Source organism: Brassica oleracea, chromosome C1, assembly GCF_000695525.1.
Source record: "Brassica oleracea var. oleracea cultivar TO1000 chromosome C1, BOL, whole genome shotgun sequence".
Classification (NCBI taxonomy): Eukaryota; Viridiplantae; Streptophyta; class Magnoliopsida; order Brassicales; family Brassicaceae; genus Brassica; species Brassica oleracea.
Genome location: NC_027748.1, coordinates 38868286 through 38891210, shown reverse-complemented (window position 1 = coordinate 38891210; position 22925 = coordinate 38868286). Strand labels below are relative to the sequence as shown.

The window sequence follows — 22925 nt, the reverse complement described above, 5'->3', positions numbered from 1 at the left end:
GATGAAGCTTTAGAAGAAATGGTCGACCAAGTAGTTGATAATTTCATCGACTCAGTGATTCATGCTCATCCCAACAAGTCGAGGAGAAGAGCTTATAACGAAAGAAATCGGGAACAAGGACACAATCAACTATGGAACGATTATTTCACGGAAAATCCTACATACCCACCGGAAATGTTTAGGAGGCGTTTTCGAATGAACAAGCCATTGTTCCTTCGCATTGTCGAACGTATAAGTAATGAAGTTCCATACTTTTGTACGGCAGCTATACGTATGCTGGCATATGGTCAATCGGGAGATACATATGACGAATATCTCCGACTTTGTGACAGTACATCACGTTTATGTTTAGAAAATTTCACTAATGCAATAATTCATTTATTTGGAGATGAGTATCTACGAAGCCCTACACCTGAAGATCTTCAACGATTACTCGATGTCGGAGAGGTACGCGGGTTTCCAGGGATGATAGGCAGCATCGATTGTATGCATTGGGAGTGGAAAAGCTACCCAACAGCTTGGAAAGGTCAGTACACACGTGGTTCAGGAAAACCGACAATTGTCTTAGAAGTTGTGGCATCACAGGATCTTTGGATATGTCACGCATTTTTCGGATTACCAGGTACCCTCAATGATATCAATGTTCTTGATCGGTCACCAGTTTTTGATGACATCTTACAAGGTCGAGCACCTAAAGTTAAGTTCAAGGTCAACAACCACACTTATCGTATGGCCTACTACCTTACGGACGGAATTTATCCGAATTGGGCAACATTTATCGAATCCATCCCGCTTCCTCAAGGTCCTAAAGCTGAGCTATTTGCTGAACGTCAAAAATCCCCCAGAAAAGATGTCGAACGGGCTTTTGGAGTATTGCAATTGAGGTTTGCAATTGTTAAAAACCCAGATCTACTATGGGACAAGGAAAAGATAGAAAAGATTATGAGAACTTGTGTCATATTGCACAATATGATAGTAGAGAACAAACGACACGGATACGCTCAAATTGATACATCTGAGTTCGAGTCAGGAGAGTCAAGCAGAAGTTCGAGGGTGCAACGGAGAGAAAGTATTCATGTCGGTGATATGTTAGGCATTCGCAGAGAAGTTCGAGATAAAGAGAAGCATGATCGTTTGAAAGCTGATTTAATGGAAAATATATGGCAAAAATTTGGTAATGAAGATTAATAATGTTTGTATGTTCTTCTATTTCTCAATTTATGTAATCTACTCTTATGTATTGAATAAAAAGTTTTAAAATATTTATAATATATTTTAATATTTTATTTCTGTATTCTCAATAATTTGAATTTTTTTTAAAAAAAATATTTTTATTTTATTCCTATGAACTCCTTATTCGGGTTCACTAATGCAGAAAACAGTAGATACATGTTCATAACTATTCATGGACCCACAAAAAAATATTAAAAAATCTTTATGAACTCCAAAGGGGGTTCACTAATGCTCTTGCTCTAAGCTTTTAACTAAAAAAGTTAAGAGACGTCTCTTAAATAAGAGATATAAGAGACGTCTCTTAGCTTTTTAGTTAAAAGCTAAGATACCGTATCTTATATTACGCTAAAAGACTCAACCTAAGAGACCTACAATAAACATGCTCTAAGACAATATTTCATTAAATGATAATATGTTACATCATTGGTTACCAGAAAGTTTAACAAGCCAAAAGTAAAATAAACCATGCTAAATTCTCTTATAACCGGTTTGGTAAAAACCTTCCCTCATCGGCTACAAGAAAGTTTCATGACTATAACAAGTTTTCATATTTTCTAACAAAACGAGGTCGATGTATGGCAAAAGTTTGAGTTTATTCACACTTGCAAAAGTTTGGGGATGCTGATAAATTTGTTGTAGTATCCGAATAATTTTAAATTTACATGTCTTATGTCATTTGTAGCTATTCTATCAAATATCAGAAATATTATGTTCAATTGTTACAAGTTATTAAAGGTGACTAATATTGAATTCAGTTTTTATTTGTGTTAAGAAAATGATGATGAGGAAGTGTTGGTGGACTTTACCGGTGAAGATAATGAGCAACCCCAGAACTCATAAAGGAATATGATCGGAAAAGATGATGTACAGCCGAGATCAAATGATTCGATCGGAGAAGATAATGTACAGCCGAGATTGTCACTGAATATTGAAGAATGCTAAACTATATTTTTGGTTTACTAGTAGTTTAACTTGTTAAGATATTTAACCGCGATAATCATATAATTAAAGATTGTCAACTTATTAATTCGAGTCAATAAATTTTTAGCCAGCTATAATCTTACACATATATTTGAATTAAGTTAAGCATCATTACTTAAATGTTAACATATAACAGTGTGTTCATATATGTATATGTATGCTTGTATTAGCCTCTTAATTTTATTGTTAGCCCGTTAATTTATTTGTTAACATTAAATTATTTTTCATATTTTTATATCTATTTGGATCGATCCTTGAGATTCATTGTTAAACGTCTAACCTTTCTTAGTGATAGCTAACATCTGTTTTAGCTGAGCTATGAAAGTTTTATCCTTGAGATTCATCGTTAAACGCCTAACCTTTCTTAGTGATAGCTAACATTTGTTTTAGCTGAGCTATGAAGGTTTTATCTGAATACCAATATTTTTCAAATATTTTTTCTTTTATTTTTTTGAAGCTAATAATATGTCTGAAAAGATACGTAAAGTTTTAGCCGGTTACACATCATATTGTTGTATAGCAATCACAATTATTTACATGTTTGTCTAATACAATTTACAACTGATATTTTTAATTATAAAGGTTAAACTTCATATAAATAACATGTTACCATCATGTCTTATATTAAGTCATTTAAGTAACTTTATATTGATATGCGACTATTACATTCATATAAGATTATGTATTAAAATATTTATTTCTGTATTTTAATATCAAGTAAATGTGTTAGCAATGTAAATATGAAAATAGCTACCAAATTTTGTTATTAGCCGCTGCTATCATTTAGACCATCTATCTTTGTATATGATATTAATTTTATGGAACTAGAAGTAAATAATGTAATAGCAATGTGTTATCATGTAAATATAAAACTAGCCGTTTACATATAAAATTAGCCGTGCACTGGTGCCTTCCATCTTTGTTAAAAAAATTTAAGTAATGTGTTAATGCAAATATGAAATTAGCCGTATAATCTTTGTTATAACCATTTCTGTAAATACCCTGCACAAAATTAACTGTTATCACAAACTGTCGGGATTACTAAAAAAAGATGAAGCTAACCTTTCTTCAGATTTAATCTCTACAATTTCCTCTGAGTTTTTTCTGAGCTTAACAGACCAGACACCACCATTTATAGACGCCCAATGTTTTCTGAACAGTACAAGTTTTTCGTTACCCCAAGTTGCGTACATTTTTTATGTAATCTCTTCGCTGGATTTTTTTCCTTTTTACCTGTGAGAGCCTTATGTGTCAGTCTGTGAGTGGAGAAGGTTACACCTGCAGGAGAGCACTGGTCATTCTCTGTAAACGAGATATATTTTAAAAATCTAATCCAATATATTTTCTAAATCTTCATGTACTTAGCTAGATTTCGGAAGATTCTAATTGTACTTGACTGCGTCCTATACTACAGGAAGATCGCTTTTTGTGGAAGGGTAGTCTCGACAAATCCATCTCTCCACGTAACCAAGCCATTTCCATGTTTCACTATTTTGGCACTTTATTAGTTTCGATGTCTTCCTTTGTTTTTCGGTAAATTATCCCTTTTATTTACCTATAATTTTTTTTTTTTTGGTCGAATCCTATAATCTTTTTTTTTTCTTATTTGATCCAATCTAATGCAGACACACAAGTGGGATCCAACAAACGATAGAGACGCATCACGCTCTGCTTGGTGGCATGCAAATATATGAATATATCACAAATGGCCACAACTTTATAATATGATACTGTTGATTACACATTAACACGTTCTTTAAAGTGATGATTAATTTAGTTTACAGCTCTTTATCGGTTAATTACCATTTGCAGTTTGAAAATTAAAAACTTATTATAATTTATATCCCAGGATTGTCAATAAAATGAAATTAAAAATAATATGTTCTAGTTGACCATATATACTGACCTGGCTACAAGTTGAATAATTATTTGAATGTTTTTGTGGTCTTTAGCTAAAGTATGATATTTTCACATGCAATAAAGCGTGGAAAATGATTGAAATAGATAAAGATGTCTTGTTTTTCGAAGAGACGGATGTAACATCTTTCTTAACACATTTCTTATAACTAAATGACTATGAAGGGGAAAATTTATAACTTGATTTTGATTTCAAATTTTCAATGGAAGAATTTTCAACAAGACAAGATCATTTTTTGGGTCCAAACTTACAGTAAAGTAAAAATAAGGGACATTTATAGATGTAAGAGATGTCAAATACAGAGGACCCATATTAATATGTAGAAAATATTACAGGGAAAATGCAGTTTTGAGTTTTTTATAACAGAATAAGACATTTTGTTATACAGTTTTTCCTAACATCTTCCTTTTAATCTAAACAAACTAGTTCTCTTCCAACTAATATTCTGACCAACAAAACTAATGTTTTAACGGGAACCAACCTACACCACCCATCTAACACCCATCTCAACGGTTCAGTTTATTTCTCAGATTTATGACAAGACTTATATATGTTTCATATCTCAACCGTTAGATTTTCATACCTTTTATATGGACGACTCAGATCTGCTCAAGTATTCATCTTCTTTATCTCACTTTTCACACTTCTATTTTTTCACAGATCTGTTCAAGTCAAGAGATTAAGCTGCTATTATCTTGAAAAGTTGATGCTTGGCGAATAAGAGTTATGGCATTTTGGTTATAATTTGTCAAACTCGAAAATTATGAAAAAACTTGTTTTTTTCTTGGTTTTGGATCTAATTGGTTAATTACTACAATATTTTTAAGTTCTAGATGTAAAAACGCAAAAAAAAAGATTGCATGAAGAAAATCAATGGCGGCTCTGAGATTTAGTTGCAGAAACGCAGGATACCCTAATAGAAAAAAGATGATTTAATTACAAAATTACCACTTATTTAAAAAAAAATAGCAAAATGTGTACAATTATGCGTACATGTGTACATCTTCACAAGTGTACACTCTGTATTATTAAAACAATGTACACTCTTCACATGTGTACACTATTTATTATTAAAGCAAAAAACAAAATTTACATGTGTGCATGTGTACGTCTTCACAGGCGTACACTCTTTATTATTAAAACAATGTACCATGTATATAAGAAAGAAATTGATAAGAAAACAAGTGACTCATAAACCTCTTTCCTTCTTCCATGAGCGTCTGAAACCCCTCGTCATCACCATCTCATTCCAAAGTGATCCACCACCGAAATTGATAATATTCGTATACTACATCATTGGGACTATTGGAAAACGCAAACTAAATGTTAGGCACAAATGTTTGATAAAAACTCTGGTCCACCATGATTATCAATAAGAATACTATTGCATGGGAATTTCAAAGCTTGAGATGCATCGTTTCAAAATAATTGTTACATTCACATGGATTATAGCCTTACTGAATTCTTCTACCGGCCATAGTTAACGGTTTTCTTAACCATCTAAACAAGACTCATTAATGAATTCTTCTACCGGCCAGGTTTCTTAACCATCCAATGTTTAATAGGATGTCTATTTGTACATATATATTATAGTGTACATGTGTTCATTTTGTCTGATAATGTCCATGTGTACATCTATAGGTATCCACATGACTTTGGTTCATTTGTACGCTTTCTAAACACAACACTGATGCATTTGTAAATCTGGACTTGTCTTCGAACGTATGTTGAATAACACAAAACTAATTTCATATGTATATTTTTGATTCTTAGTATTTCACATGATTTTGTGTTTTATTCGTATCTAATGATTTTTGGTTTTGATTTTAGTTCAATTAATTTATTTTTCAGTGCATTAAAGAATTAAAACATGATTTTAAGATTTTAGTGAGAATACACAATTTTATGAACATTGCCTTAGTAATATACAATGTACACATGTAAAAGATATATACGTGTTGTGTTTGTACACATGTACATATATAATCATGTTGCTTAATTAACGTAAACCACACTTCCTTGTCTTTATATCTACAAAGACAAACATTATGTACAGGCGTACACTAATATTATGTGCACATGTACATGCGTACACTAACATTATGTACACATCTACGTGGTCATCCAATGTACCCTTGTACAGGAACATGTGTACACTAACATTATGTACACATCTACGTGGTCATCCAATTAATTTTTTATTCTTAGTGGCAATTTTGTAATAACTTCATCTTCTTCCTATTAGGGTTTTCTGCGTTTCCTGTAAATATAACTAACAGCCGCCATTGATTTTTATCATTCAATTTTCATTGTTTTTGCGTTTTACCTCTAAAACTTACACATATTATATAGATTAATAGATTAGAACCCAAAACCAAGAAAAAAACATCTAAAAATTAGTTTCTCCGATAGCTCTCCTATCACATTCTCTATCTCTGTTGTTTCATCCTCCAACCTAAAAAAAATTGTAAGCAACTATTATTTGAAAAAGATTCAAATTCTTCCAACAAAAGTTAGGATTTTAAAATACAATATTTTTCATACATCTGGTAACTCCTAAAGTCTCTTTCATTAGATCCATTCAGTCATTTTAAAATTCAAAAACGTAACCAGAAAACTAAAAACTCTTTCCCAATTTTACCCCACCAGTTACACCTTTTTCAGGGACAAGTTAAGACATTTCACTCAGAAACTGTCCAAGTAGCAATAACTGCCTCATTGTGAAATTGAAACTTGTAAACTGCCATGCAGCGTAAAAAACTCTTAATATGTAGAAAATATTTATAAGGTTTGCTTTTTGTCTGATTTTAATGAAGTGATCCCACACAATCACTACTTTTACTTATTTGTTTTTGTTTGCTTGTCAAAGACTATAACTTTTAGCAAAACCTTGTGTAATACTTACAATAATGCTTGTTAAAAAGTTCTACAACTTTGTAAGTTGAATCCAATCAGTTAATGTTTTATGTACAAAAGACCATAACTTTGAGGAGTTCCCGCTGCGACGCTCTGGAGACCCTTATCTGCCACATGACTACTATTAGGCTGCATATATCAAGCTTGCCTGCAAGTTTTCTGTGGACTGGAAACCCCAAAACCTCACTGACATTGCTGTTTTAAAAATATTGGCAATTTTGTATTAATCAACATTCGTTTGATTCATATGAGGATACTGAAAAGAATTGTCTAAAGCTATATTTTTCAAATACAAAGTAACGGTAGGCTAGATTAAAAGAAAACCAAATCAAACCGTGTCTGAATTCCTCGGTTAAGCGAATCCCAATCATCTGACGCATTCAGCAAAAAGGCAAAACTTGAATTAGAGCAAAATTATATGCGGAAATGTTCGGGATTTTGAACCCGACGTTAATCGAACACACAACCTTCTGATCTGGAGTCAGACGCGCTACCATTGCGCTAAGGATCCGGATGCAAGTAGCACTAACTTAAATTTATATATCTCTATTAAACTACATTTAATACACAGTTTGTCAAATGTTGTTGTCAGTGGGTAATTGGTTTCTCTTCTCATCTCTGTGGTCCAAATTTATTCGATAAGAAGCTCACGTTTCAATTACTCCTGTTGGTTAATATATAAAATTTTGAAATTTCACATTTTTGAGTTATTACTTATTAAAGATCAAGTTCGTTAGTATATCTATATAATGCAACATATAACAATTAGTCTATATGTTTGACAACAATCCTATCATAACCAAAAGAAAGTTATATAACTTAAAAAATAGCTATCAAATCCAATTTCCAGAAACTATCTATCAAGTATAGTTCATTTCTAACCACCAAATATACCACAAAAAAAATCCATTAATTAATTAATATGAGCTCTCTCTCTGGCTAATGCTATCACTTCTGTAGCTATGAACAAGGGTAAATCTAGAAACAAACGTTGTTGAGGGCGCAAATTTTTTTATATTATATTTAAATTTTGGGTTGGGAACATTTCTCTAGATTTTATAATACTTATTAAAGAAAATAAAAATTAGATGGGGCACGAGACCCCCGTACGTTGATCTCTTGGTCCGCTCCTCGCTATGAATTGTATCTGTGTTTGAGTTTAATGTCAAACTTTTGTAAAGACTAATCTTCAGCGTAAATATAGTAAATATTTCAATCAAATAATAAAGCACGAGTGAACTCTTTTTTTTTTTTTGTTGTCAGAAACTGATTATACTAAAATTAAAAAGTTCTACGGCTTAGACAAACTACAACTGGAACAGTGTTCTACGTCAAGAAGTTAACAACAGGAGGAATACTCGACAGCGTGACTAACAACAAATGTAGAACAATAACACAAAGGATAGATATGTTACAAAGGGAAACTTGCTCAAAGTAAAGAAACCTCTGAAAAGACTTCACTTGTACCCTTGAAACAATGCTCACAGCAACGAGTAAAAAATAGTCAGAATCGACGTTGAAGAGACCTAACAGATAGGTTTGGACGGCAAAACTACCTGTCGAGGAGCTGGATGTGGCTGAGCAGCCCATTAAACAATGCTCACAGAGCACGAGTGAACTCTATTTTTCATTAAATCGACCTTTTATAACGAATAAATCTAAGGGGATGTTATTCAATAGTATAAGTAGATTTAAAGTTTTTCTATATGTTTTGTAATTTGTTGTTATTAATTTAGGTGATGATTGTTTTGCTAGTTTTTAGATTTTGAATTTTGGTTTTTAGATTTTTGCTTTTAGTTTTGATTTTGTAGTAGATTTTTCATTTTTTGAAAAACTTAAATGGTTGTTTTAGATTTTTGTTTTTGGTGTTTAAAATTAATAAAATACAAATATTATTAATAGTAAAATGTTTATTCTGAAAAAATAAAAAATGAAATGCTGTCATCAAAATTTTGTTATGATTAGCATAGATTTAAAATCTTACGTAGGGTTGATCAGTTATATGTAAAATGCTTCTCATGGGGTTTTTATTATCAGCTATTAATATGTGTTGATTAGTTGAAAATTTTAAGTAGGTTGGATCATGAATTTTTTATTTGTAGTAAAAATAAATGTAAATTTTTGTAAGCAACAAAACTAGAAAATGTTGAATTTTAATATTTGATTTTAGATTTGTTTTGTTTCTAAATTCTAATTTTTTAGATTTATATTTCTAAAATTTGACTAATGTTTTCTTTTACTTTTATGCATTTTTAAGAAGTTTTAACTGATAAATTAATTTTTTAAATAAACTTAAATTACTAAAAAAAATAGATCGCAAATTTTCAATAAATAATACCAATAGATTATTAACAATACATGTAAACTTAACATAAAATTAAATTAAATTAATTTGTGGAAGCACCGTAGCCTAATGGTTAAGGTTTAAAGGATTCTACACCCAGGTCTGGGGTTCGAATCCTAGACTATGCAATTTATTGCAGAATACAGGAAATCCAGGTTTCAAGTCCCGGAGAGAGCGATTTATTACTGCAAACTACGGAATAAAAGCTTACTAGAGATCTTCAACATGGTGCAAGTAAATCCAGTCAGACGTGTATCTTCATAGGACGGTTCAGGTGATGCAGTTAGGCGTAGATCCTCATAAGGCATGTAGTATTGTCGGTTGTCAAATCGTCTATGTAATCTTTCTCATAATTGTAATGCCATAATAAATCAGCGTTAAAAAAAATTAATTTATTTTATTTTATTGACAATTTTTAAAAATGTTCTTAGTAGAAATTATTTTTTTATTATATATATATATATATTAAACAAATGCTTTTTACTAAATCTAATTTGTTAATAGTAGTTATTGTTTTATTTATTATTCCTGTATTAATACATTAATATAACAAAACATTAATTAAAAAGGAAAAAAATTTGAAAACTTTTGTTAGATTTTGAGAAAAAACTATTAAAACTTGAATTTTGGTTTTCTATAAAAAAGAAAGTTATTTGAAAAAACTAGGTTCTCTAGATCATATGGAATCTATTTCCCTAAAAACCCGATTGTCTAACAAATGGTTTTATGAAAACTAAAACCAAAAACTATTTTAAAAACCCTAAAAAATCAGCCTCTTAATGATTGATTTTAAATCTTTTCTTAAAATCTTGTTGTCATTAGTGTTGGATTTCCCTCTTTAAGCCCAAAACTAATCAAATCACAATCAAGCCTTAGCCCAAGAAAAAGAAATATCTAGAGAAAAGTACAGAAGTATAAAAGAAGAATTGTGTAGAAGAAGAAGAAGTTTGTAGAACATGTTTAGGATAAGATTAAGAGATGGTTCTGGAGTTAGCTAGGATTTACCATCCTCTAGTATAAATAGGTGTGTTTAGTTCACTTGTATGATCATCAAGAATCAAGCAAAGCAATAGAAAGAAAACATTTTAGAAAGAGTTCTAAGAGTCTCTAAAAAAAAATCTCCAAACACAAAGCTTTAGTACAAAATCTCCTTTCCCAATACGAAGGATATCTTAAACACTAACCGTCCACTTTCCATCTTAACCTCCTGAAAAAAATATTATCCGCTAACTTTCACAACAACTGGTATCAGAGCAAGGTTAGCGTTATCTTTGAAGAAGTGAAGATGGAGGCCACTGTTACCTTTGAAGGTGACATGTTCAAGCTCACGACGGAGAACTTCTCTTATTGGAAACCGATGATGGAAGATCACCTTTATTGCAAGGATTTGCATAAGCCCATCATCATGAAGGAAGCCGGAAGGAAAGGATGATAAAGCATGGGAGATTCTTTATAGAAAGGCGGTTGCTGTAATACGCAAGTATGTAGACCGATCTCTCTTTGAACATGTCTCTACCTACACAAATGCTTTTGAATAATGGACAAAACATGAATCCATGATTCAAAAGAAACACCTCGAAACAAAGCTCTTCTTATTCGACGGTTGGTAAAATTGGAGTACAAGGATGGCCAAAGCATGATGGAGCACTTGAACAATTTCAAGGGGTTCGTAAATCAGCTTAACAAAGTTGATATGAAGGTTGAAGATGAAATGCAAGACCTTTTACTCCTTAGTTCACTACCGGAGAGTTGGGACACACTAGTTGTCACTCTAAGCAATTCAGCACCGGAGGGAAAGCTTACCAGGGACACCGTCACTGATAGCCTTCTAAACAAAGAAGTTCGCAGGAAGGAGCGAGGTTTGAGTTCTTATTCAGAAGATAACATCGTTGATAGACGGGGTAGAGAAGAGACTCGTGCTCATAACAGAAGCAAAGGACGAGACCAATCCAAAAGAAGATCCAAGTCACGTCCGAGAGTTACCTGCTACTATTGTGGCAAGCCAGGCCACATGAAGTCAGAGTGTCGTTTTTCAAGAAAGATCAACAAGCCGGTAATATCAAAACGGACCGGCTCAATCCTCTGAAGAAGCATGAAGACAAGACTACCACCATTGTTGAAGACCAGAGCGAAGATTTATATCTCGCTGGAGAATGTAATCTTAGCTCTGATGACAGCTCATGGATCGTCGATTTTGGTGCTTCTTTTCACGTCACCCCTCATGGAAGCTTCTTCACAACCTACCAAAGTTGGTGACTTTGGTAATGTTCAAATGGGAAATCAAAGAAGAAGCAAGATTTTTGGGAAGGGGGATGTTATTCTTACATCAAACACTGGATGTAAGATAGTTCTCAATGATGTGAGGCATGTTCCCAACATGCGACTCAATCTCATATCAACCGGAAAGCTTGATGATGCCGGCTTGGACAGTCATTTTGGTGGTGGCAAATGAAAGTTAACCAAAGGAAGTTTAATCATGGCTCGAGGAAGAAAAGAAGGCTCACTCTATGTAATACAAGCCAAGCTTTGCAAGGAAGAAGTAAACGTCGCGAGTGCTGACATGGAAATATGGCACCGGAGACTTGGGCATATGAGTGAGAAAGGTTTAAATATACTTTCTCGCAAGAAACTTCTTCCTGATATGAAATGTACATATTTCTCACCATGTCATGATTGCTTAGCCGGAAAACAACATAGAGTCGCTTTCTGAAGATCATCTACACCTATGAGAAGGAAGCATATCGATATCCGACATCACTGGATCCGAGAAGTTCTGGAAGAGAAGCTCATACATCTTACAAAGGTACACACCGACGAAAACTATTACCGATCAAGAAGTTTGAAGATTGCTGCAAAGGCACGAGCATGGCAACTGTTTCGGACTAAATCGGGAAGGGGAAGATTTGTTGGATTTCTCTCCTTAAGCCCAAAACTAATCAAATCACAATCAAGTCTTAGCCCAAGAAGAAGAAAGATCTAGAGAAAAGTTGAGAAGTATAGAAGAAGAAGAAGTTTGTAGAACATGTTTAGGATAAGATTAAGAGATGGATCTAGAGTTAGCTAGGATTTACCATCCTCTGGTATAAATAGGTGTGTTTAGTTCACTTGTATGATCATCAAGAATCAAGCAAATCAATAGAAAGAAAACATTTTAGAAAGAGTTCTAAGAGTCTCAAAAAAAATCTCCAAACACAAAGCTTTAGTATAAAATCCCCTTTCCAAATACTTAAGCTATCTTAAACACTAACCATCCACTTTCCATCTTAACCTCCTGAAGAAAATATTATTTGCTAACTTTCACAACAACAATTGGTTTTTGTATTTAAGATATTTTTATTAAATTGATTTCTTACTCTATGTGTTATGCAACAATTAAAGTTTGATCAACTGTAGATTCCAATCGGCTAAATAATTGTTTAATGAGATAATTAGATTGTTAATTGGGGTTGTTAATTTTCTTATTTTGTTTTTTAGCTGCAACAAGTAATGAAAAAAAGTTAGGCGGTGACACATCATCTATCTATTATATATAAAGAAAACAGCATGGGCAAGCGTAACAAAACCCAAGTTTGCAACTTCGGAAAAAAAATGACAACGATGTCCGATCTTCCAGAAGATTTGACAAAAGAGATATTCTCTAGGGTTCCATTGACATCCCTAAGCGCAGTGCGATCCACTTGCAAACGGTGGAACTCTTATCTCTAAATCTCAGGTTTTGTGTGAATCAGCAGCAAGAAGGAAGCAGTTTCTAGGGTTCATGATGAAGGATTTTAGGGTTTGCTATGAAGTTTGATCTCCAAGGAATCCGAAACGAAGCAGACTTCGTTGACCCATCTATAACCCAAGTAAGTGTACTTGACCAAGTAGAGATATCTCAAATCTCTCAGTGCGAAGGCTTACTTCTATGCGTCACCAGAGACAAGTCAAGGCTCTTGGTGTGGAATCCTTATTTGGGCAAATGAATTGGACCCAACAAACAAATAATTTCAGGAATGTGGACAAATATGCTCTCGGATATAACAAGAACCGTAACCACAAAATCTTGACGATTTTCGGTGAGCATGGAACCTTCGGCAGGTACATTGTTCTTGGGTATGAAATCTTCGATTTGAGCTCTAATACATTGAAGGTTTGTAATGTCAGTGCCCACTGGAATATAAATTATTATCAAAGTGGTGTGTCTTTGAAGGGACAGACTTATTTTTTGGCTGGAACGGAGGACACAGAAACAAGAGAATATGATATTGACTATATACTCGCTTTCGATTTTACAACATAGAGATTTGGTAAACTGCTGCCTCTGCCGTTTAAATCTCGTTATTCAGATAAACTTGTGTTATCTTGGGTCAGAGAAGAGCAGCTCGCGGTATTACATCAAAGCTTCTTGATTGGTCAAGCATTGGAGATTTGGGTCACGAATAAGATTGATCCTGGTGAGGTTTCGTGGAGCAAGTTCTTGAGATTCACCTCTAGTTGTACGGGTGATATTCTTGCTGGGAGTTTCTTTGTTGACGAAGAGAAGAGAGTTGTTGTGGTTGTCGATCAAGATGATTATAAAGAACCTATTGGGAACCGTCGCAACCAAACAGCCTACATAATTGGACAAGATGGATACTTCAAATCTGTGGATATAGGAGAAGCTCTGTATCTTGGAAAACGTGACAGGTTTGGTCCGTTTGGATATATGATATACGACATATGTCGCCCACTTGTGTGCTCTTCTTATGTTCCAAGCTCGGTGCAACTGCAAACCAACCAACCAACCGAGAAAGTTAGAAGTTAAACTAATTAGTTCTATGTACAATACTTTGTTGCGTCATATGCATCTTCGGAAAATTATTAGTTTGTGTTTTGCTATTTTATTAGATAATAAATAAATTGGCTTTTGAATGTTTTAGCCTCGTATTATATTGTTCTTGTCACTTGGGTATGTAATAAACTCTGCTATAATTAACTTAAATCAAACTAGTTGTTAGATGTGAACAATGCAAGAGATCATGTGGAAGTAGGAGAGATGACAAGAGAATCAAACAGTGTGCTGTTTGTAGAAAAAGGTTCATGATGTGATATGGTCAGAATGGTTTTCTTCACTTAGATAGTTTATAGTCTTCCTATTTCCACAGAACCCTTCAAAAGTTAGTCAATCATATAATGTTTTTCTCTTTTTTTACTGGTGTGGTAAAGGAAGAGTTATTACAACAATTATCAACTTTTTATTTTGTTTTGGATAGAGTTTTCTTGCCTAGGGGTAGCAAGTTTTTTTCTTTTTAAATTTCTTTTTGAAAATGGCATTCAAATTAAAAACTAGCAAATATTACATAGTAATGGTTAGTTCTAAGAGAGAGTAAAGGGAGATAAACATCAACAAAGAAAAAACACTTAGAGAGTCAACATTCTCATGTTGATGAAACTAGTGCAGAGGTCCTCGGCCACCTTGATGACCACGACCTCTTTTTCCTTCACCTGCCACTGTGATCCATTCTATTTCCTTTAGCTTTTAAGTTGGCTTCAAGTTTCTACCACTACGAGACCTTTGGGCCGCTCCGTTGTATGCTTTAGGAGGAAGCAAGACTCCATTGCAGAAGTCTAAAAATGGTCAGAGGACTGTATGAGAGTTGTCTCATTTGAGACAGTAGACTTGAACTGAAATGGATTCGATGAAGCAACATATTCTTTAGCTGGCATGGAGCTTTGAAACATCATCACTTCAGAGTTTTCCAATAATGTATGTTATTGGACAGTATATCACTTACTAATTCAAACTGAGGAGTTTGAATATCAGAAGCTTCTTTCTCGTGTTGTGTAACTGTCGAAAGAGATGCTATAGCCGTGAAGATAATGTACTGAAGTTTCTTCAGTTGGTGCTGAGCAGTCTTTTTCTGCTGAGACATGGTTGAAAGCTGTTGACGCATCCACTGGCGATGCGTTACATGGTTCAAACACAAGCTCTACAGCTTCAGAACTGTGAGCAACAATATTAACCAGAATTTCTGTAGGAAGAGCTTCAGTGGTGTTTCCAGGAGAGGTAAGAAAGGGGACAAAGTTATTATTTTCCAGCTCAAGAAGAATGCAACCTTGAGAGTCAAACGTAGCCTTTGGACCGGACACTTGAGACTGAGGTTGAAACATTGTGGTGTTTCCTGATTATCAGAGTAACTTCCAGGAGGCGTGACAACTGGGGGCAACGAAGGTTGGGAATTTTTAGTTCCTAGTTGAGAAGCAGAAACTTGTGTAATTTTCAATGGGATCGGAGGGAGTCCAAGACATCTATTTAATAATGTGACTGGTTTACTTGTAAATAAAGTGTCAATCAGTTTTGTTTTTACAAAACATTATGCTTTTAATTAATTATTTAATAAAAATAATAAACAATAAATAAAATAGAAAATAAATAAAATTAGTAAAAACAAAATTCAAATTCATTTAAAAAAATGTTACGTGTCAGTGTTTTTCTTTATTTGTTTTATTATTTAATAAAAGAAATTAAAAATAAATAAAAATAGAAAAAATAATAATTAGAAAACTAAATAAATTACAAAAATATTTTAGAAAAATGAAAAGGGTTTTAAACTTTAAGAATACAATATTTTAAACAAAAAATAAGAATTAAAAAAAACAAATAAAAAAAAGTTCTAAATTTTTTTGGAATTTTCTTTTTCAAAAATATCGTCATTAGCAATAACTCTCTTTTTGTAATATCACCATTAAAAATAACATTTTCTTATTATTTTCAATGAAGGTGCAGTTTCTGACATATTGACAATAATAATTTTTGATGCCACTATCACCGGCTATATGATGATGTTAATGTTAATTGCAATATGTACAAAATTATATTGTTAGTGATATACCTAAAATTGTCACTGTTATCATCAGTATCTCAAAAACCGTTATCGTGAACATTGATAGCGATTTTTAAATAAATATATTTTTAGAATTTTTGGAGTTTTTATTTGATTTTCAAAGGAAATGATTTTTTTTCTTATTAATTTCTTTTTTGATTTTCTTTTAAGATTGAATTTTGATTTATTATTCTCTATTTTTATTTATTTCTATTTATATTTATTGTTAAATTTTTATTAATTCAATTATTTTAAAACATTGTTTTCAAAAAAAGTAGACCCTTCACCTTATTTATAAGTAAACCAGTCATATCTTTTATGAGAAATTTTAAAGTTTTACGTATAAGAAATCTAGACACTAGAATCTGTTTATGAATTAGTTATATGTTCTTTACACAGTGTAGAAGTTGCATTCTACGGGAAAAAATAATCATATTTCTGAAAACCAAGTTACAAAATATTCTAATTTTTTTGATTTTTTTTTTAATTTTCCTAAAACGTGTTCCTACTATTTTCTTGTAAAAAATCATAATTAAGCATTTGTTTTTCATCAAATCATGATTTCTCCATAGTTTTCTTATGATTTTCACAAACCCTTCTTCTATGATGAATATCTTGGGGCTTTTGTTGTTTTAATTCTTTTTTTATATCAAAAATTATTTTAATTTTTATTTTTTTTTATTCGTAATACATTTTTCATATTTAAACATATTTAAACTACTTTTAAATTGTATTTTATTTGAATAATTAATGATTAATTTTGGGATTATGAGAAAATCTATGGGAAATTGCAAAAATATCACATTTATAATACCACCTTTCATGTTTAATTTATACACTTTTACCATCACTTTTAAATAGATATTTATAACTTTAGGATTAACTAATTTATACTTGTAGATCTATACTTAGGGTTTAGAGTTGAGGGGTGGGTTGGGTTTTTGGAATGTGGAGTTTATGGTTATAATGGAACCAAAAAATGGTAAACATGAAAATTTCCCAAATAAAAATGAATTTAAAATTTTCTTATTAGATAAGTTATTAAAATTAATAATAACTATTATTAGTATCTATAATCTAAAAAAATATTTTAAAATAAAAAGATAATTCCTATATTTATTGTGTTGTTATCTCAAAATATAGTTTAATTAAAAATTTAAAAGTTAAATAGAAAACAAAAAACTAAACATTAATCAAGTAAAATTCTCAATTTAATATAATTGAAAAGAGAGAATATTGAGTGATTTCTATGATTTATTTATTAATAATGAAATATAGTGTACAAATAAATTTTCACCAAATAATGTAATACGTAATAATTTTCAAATAAAAATATCAATAATAATTTATCATTATAGTTTTTTAATTAGTAATGGATATATTAATAAACAATTATAAAATATTTATGTCCGCACGCGCGGATTAAACACTTAGTTTTGAAATAAAACTAAAGCATTTAAATTTTAACATGTGTCATTAAAATATCTAATGCATATCTAAGAATTTTAATACCATTCTCTTTTTGTTTTATTTTATTTTGTTTTATTTTTTTTGTTCTATTTTTTATTGATGAGATATCTCTTCTATATTTGGCAATGAAGATTTTCTTAGAGCAAACTTAAAGGAATAATATCTCACATAAGGATTCTGAACAAATGATATTTATATTCAAATGCAACTAAATTATTGAATTATTAGGTGTTTGCCCGCAATTTTGCGGGTAGTTATATTCTATAAAGAAATATATATTATGTTTATACTGTTATAATTTTCGAATAATAATTAAAAATATAAAATTTTAATTTTTAATTTCAAATATTTGGATAATCAAAAATTTTAATATATACTTTTAGAAGATATGTGAGATTTCAAATAGTTCAGAAACATAAACCTTAGTCATTAAAAAGTATTTCTCTTACAGAAAAGAATATTATAATTAATTCAGATAATTGGTTGTACAATTACTTTATATTTTAGTTTAACACATGAAAAACCGAAAATACTCTAGTTCTCAAGAGAAAGAAAAAAGAGAGTGTGTTTTTTTTTTGTAACTCCAATATGACCAATACAATGATCGTAGGCTTTTATCATGAAAGATCTTTTGTAAACGATTTTGTGTGGTCTTTAAAAACATAAAAGTTATAATAATTTCTTACCTACAAATATAATTCTATTATATAATAATATATAACCATTAAATTTATTTCTATAAAAACGCTAAAGTATTTTATTTAATTATATATAACCAATTGATAAAAAATAAAGAAAATGATAAAACATATATATTCTATCTCTAATTCTACAATTAGTTACCGTAAATCATTATTTGTAATATCATTTTTGTTATTTGGTAATTTGTATTAATTAGTTCTAGAGTTACCTTTTATTTTTAGATATGATTAAAATAATAACTAATAAATGTTAACAACCAATCAAATTATAACTATTTTTTAAAACTTAACCTATTAAAGACACATAATCAAAAGTCAATTAAGTGGTTTCTCAATTAATATATAGTAGGATTTATCTCTTTAAAACTAATGATAAATTTGGTTAAGGTAAACATAAAAATATGTATTAAGAAAATGGTAGTTTAAGCAATTTTTCTCATAATTTATTCCAAATCACACTTTCTCACTCATTTTATTTAATTTAGTTTGGGTTAAACAAACAAATTCTTCCTTAAATTATCTCTGATCTTCACACTATTTTATCAAACACTAACTCATTCAACCAAATGTTTTTAATTAAAACTAATCATAGTTTACATATCATTTAAAATTATTGTGTTAATTTATTTTAGATTAAATTAAAACATACTTATATTAATTAAATCTGATTAACTAAATAATATTTCAACTTTAAATAACCAAATGTCGTTATTTTAGGTACATATACTTATTATTAATGTGAGATCCAATATTATATGAAATAAAATGTTTTTATTTTGCATTGAGCCATTTACAAACATCTATGTGGCATGTGGCATGAAAAGTTCTGATGGGTTTCTAAAAGCATTTGATTTTAGATACTTTTGTTTTTCTCTCCTATTTTCTTCTAATTTTTTTTTCTTTTATTTCTCAGATACTACATAAAGTTTTGCTGTTTGAGGTGCTCTTAGCTAGATTGTACTCTGATGCCGGCAGAAAAGTTTAGCCGGTTTCCACCAAGTTTGGTCCGCAAACAACAATGGATGTTTTTTTTGTTGATTGTATGAAATTAAAAAAGGTTCTACTTTTTGATGCGACTTAGTTAGAGAAACCTGGTCGAGTATCGACTAATATGTTTGAAATTTGTAAGATGGTGAATCCCTTGTTATTTAGCAAAAAAAAAAAAAAGATGGTGAATCCCTTGTTGCTACTACAATTAGAGAATAAAGAAAATGACCAAATTTACAGAACTTACGTATTATAATGAAACAGAACAAGCACCAATACTTTGTTTATGCAAGAGTGGAGGTGACTCTATATCCCACTCAAACTGATATATGAGGAAACAAAGTAGGTCTAGATAAGAAAAAACAAAAATTATATGCTTCAAATCGTACTACTGCTCTAACATGATCGTTATATTCTTCAATACTAGGATGATGGAAAGTATAGAGGCTAGAGCTTATAGCTGTACATCCAATAGGAAATACTAAGGAAATTTAAGATAGTGAGGTCGAATGAGAAAGTGTAACCCGATCTACATTGAGAAGGTGGGGAATTCAGGTCTCTTCTGTTTGCCCCCTGTGTGATTCTGCTGATGAAAGTCGGGAGCATCTATTTTTCACGTGCATGTTTTCACTGGATTTCTGGAACAGAGTGTTTGCTACAGCCCCGCATTCACCTCCAAGTACATTTGAACACTGCCTTATATGGTTCAGGTCTGTTTCTGCCGATGCAAAGCTCAAGATTATTTTTAAGATAATTTTTCAGGCAGTGGTATACCTCCTTTGGAAAGAGAGAAACTCAAGAATCCATAATTCTGTCTCTAGGTCTGTTAATTCTTTACTGAAAGAGCTGCATTTAATCCTAAGAGCAAAACTTCTTGGTATGGACAGAAAAGATTATCTTCTTCGGCCTACCACTCAATCCATCTCTACAGACAGCGTTACATATCTTCAACATTGGTTCCGATATTTCCAACCGTAGGTCGTTCAACTCCTTTTGATGCTGCGAATGGGTTTCATTTAGCTTCCTTACCAGCTATGTGCTGCTGTCTTTGTTTAAGTTTTTCATCTTTTACTTGTACTAACTTTTTGAAATAATGTCTCCCTTGGAGAGATGGGAGAAGAGAGAAAGATGAATAAAATTAATTACCCAAAAAAAAAAAAGAGAACTCTATCGCACAAAGATTAAGGGCAACAAAATCTTGCTTAAAGGAATAGTTCCGCAATCTATAATCTTTTGTTTCAAATTCAAAATAGTACATTGATAATAGTATCAATGAAACTACTAATCTTCCTTTACCACATCAATAAAAAGAGAAAAACATCATGAATGACTAAATTTTGAAGGGTTCTGTGGAAAGAGGAAGACTATAAACTATCTAAGTGAAGAAAACCATTCAAACTGATATATGAGGAAACAAAGTAGGTCTAGATAAGAAAAAAAATCGTATGCTTCAAATCGTACTACTGCTCTAGCATGATCGTTATATTCTTCGATACTAGGCGGAGGGAAAAGATAGTGCCTACGAGCTTATAGTTTATAATACAATCTGCATTTCACATATGAAAAGCTAACGACACTGGAATTTTATTCTTATTAAACTTGCTACTCCCAATCAAGAGAACTCTATCCAACAAAGATTAAGGGCAACAAAATCTTGCTTAAAGAGATAGTTACGCAATCTTTAAATCTTTCGTTGCTAAATAAAAAGTTGATAATTGATGTAACTAATAATTCTTTATTTACCACACCAATAAAAAGAAAAAAAAACATCATGAATGACTAATTTTTGAAGAGTTATGTTCCCGGAAAAAGGAAGACTATAATTTCTATCCAAGTGAAGAAAACCAGTTTGACCAAATCAGATCATGAATATTCTCCTACTTCCACATGAACTCTTGAATTCATCACATCTAACAACTAGTATAATTTAAGTTAATGGCCAAGTTTGATTACATATCCAAGTGACATGAACAAAGAGGCTAAAACATTCAAAAACCGAATTGTTTATTAGATGATATATAGCAAACACACAAATTAATAGTTTTCCGAAGATGTTTGATGCAAATTAAGCATTGTACATAGAACTAATTAATTTTCACTTTCTTCTGATTTTACCGGTTGATTGGTTTGTAGTTGCACTGAGCTTGGAACATAAGAAGAGCATACACGTGGGCGACATAATTCAGAGATCATATATCCATGCTTGCTACGTTTTCCAATATACCGAGTCTCTCCGATATTCACAGATTTGAAGTATCTATCTGGTCCAAGTATGTGGGCACTTTGGTTGCGACCAGTCACGATCCGTCTGTTGTAATCTTGATCGACAACCACAACAACTTTCTTTTCTTCACCAACGAAGAAACTCCCAGGTATAATATCACCAATACAGCTAGAGGTGAATCTCAAGAACTTGCTCCATGAAACCTCACCAGGATCAATTTTTTTCGTGACCCAAATCTCCAACGCTTGACCCATCACCCAGCTGCAATGTAATACAGCGAGCTGCTCTTCTCTGACACAAGATAACACCAATTTATTTGAATAATGAGATTTAAACGGCAGAGGCAGCAGTTTACGAAATCTCTCTGTTGTAAAATCAAAAGAGAGTATACAATCTATATTATTGTTTGTTCCACCTATTCTTATTTTCTCTTTAGCCAAAAAAATAAGTATGTCCCTTCAAAGACACACCACGTTGATAATGATCTATTTGCCAGTCTCGATTGTCATTAGAAACCTTCCATGTATTAGCGCTCAAATCGAAGATTTCATACCAAGAACCATGTAACCGCTTTTACAGTCACCTAAAATCCTCAAGATTTTGTGTTTACGGATCTTGTCATATCCAAGAGCATATTGGTCTCCACTTAGGAAAGTGTTTCTTGGTTGAATACACCTTGTTTGCCCCAAATAAGGATTCCACATCAAGAGCCTTGACTTGTCTCTGGTGACGCATAGAAGTAAGCCTTCACACTGAAAGATTTGAGATATCTCTACTTGGTCAAGTACACTTACTTGCTTTATAGATGGTTCAACGAAGTCTGCTTCGTTTTGGATTCCTTGGAGATCAAACTTCATCGAGCAAACACTAAAATCCTTCATCATGAACCCTAGAAACTGCTTCCTTCTTGCGGCTGATTCGCATAAAACCTGAGACTTAGAGATAGAGTTCCAACTTTTGCAAGTGGATCGCACAGCGCTTAGGGATGTCAATGGAACCCTAGAGAATATCTCTTTTGTCAAATCTTGTGGAAGATCGGACATCGTTGTCATTTTTTTTCTGAAGTTGCAAACTAGGGTACGATATTTTTATGTGTCGCCGATTTATATAACGGCGGCTTTGCTATCTTTATTGCTTGTTGTTTCGTAAATCTTGATGGAATTTTTCCAATAGGATTCTAAACAAATTAATATTAATATTTAGTACTTTAGTTTTAAATATTTTAAATATAAAACGGTTTGATGAAAAAAAATATTATTAAATAACATGTGTTTTTAAAATATCTAATGCATATCCAGAATTTTAAATT

At 31.8% G+C, this 22925-nt stretch overlaps 2 protein-coding genes, 1 non-coding gene and 1 pseudogene across 3 annotated transcripts in view; 2 read left to right on the top strand and 2 right to left on the bottom strand.

The window, feature by feature from the left end:
• The window catches only part of LOC106339763 (glutathione S-transferase T3-like), a 12490-nt gene extending 1666 nt beyond the window's left edge, over positions 1–10824 (top strand). The window contains exon 3 of the mRNA XM_013778637.1: positions 10645–10824. Within this exon, the coding sequence (XP_013634091.1) occupies positions 10645–10824 (180 nt within the window). The remainder of the gene's footprint in view (positions 1–10644) is intronic.
• On the bottom strand, positions 7488–7559 carry TRNAW-CCA. Its single transcript has one exon. It is a non-coding gene; the product is annotated as a tRNA-Trp (tRNA).
• Positions 10825–12980: 2156 nt separating the features above from the next.
• On the top strand, positions 12981–14175 carry LOC106339756 (annotated as a pseudogene).
• A 7861-nt stretch (positions 14176–22036) lies between these two features.
• Positions 22037–22668, bottom strand: LOC106301589 (F-box/kelch-repeat protein At3g13680-like). Its single transcript, XM_013738039.1, has one exon. It carries the CDS (start codon positions 22666–22668, stop codon positions 22150–22152), a length of 519 nt encoding a protein of 172 aa, XP_013593493.1. The 3' UTR covers positions 22037–22149.
• Positions 22669–22925: the final 257 nt, after the last annotated feature.

Bases quoted from the DNA above. Each gene is read 5' to 3' on its own strand.
- LOC106301589 (XM_013738039.1), bottom strand. From the start codon at position 22,668: ATGACAACGATGTCCGATCTTCCACAAGATTTGACAAAAGAGATATTC.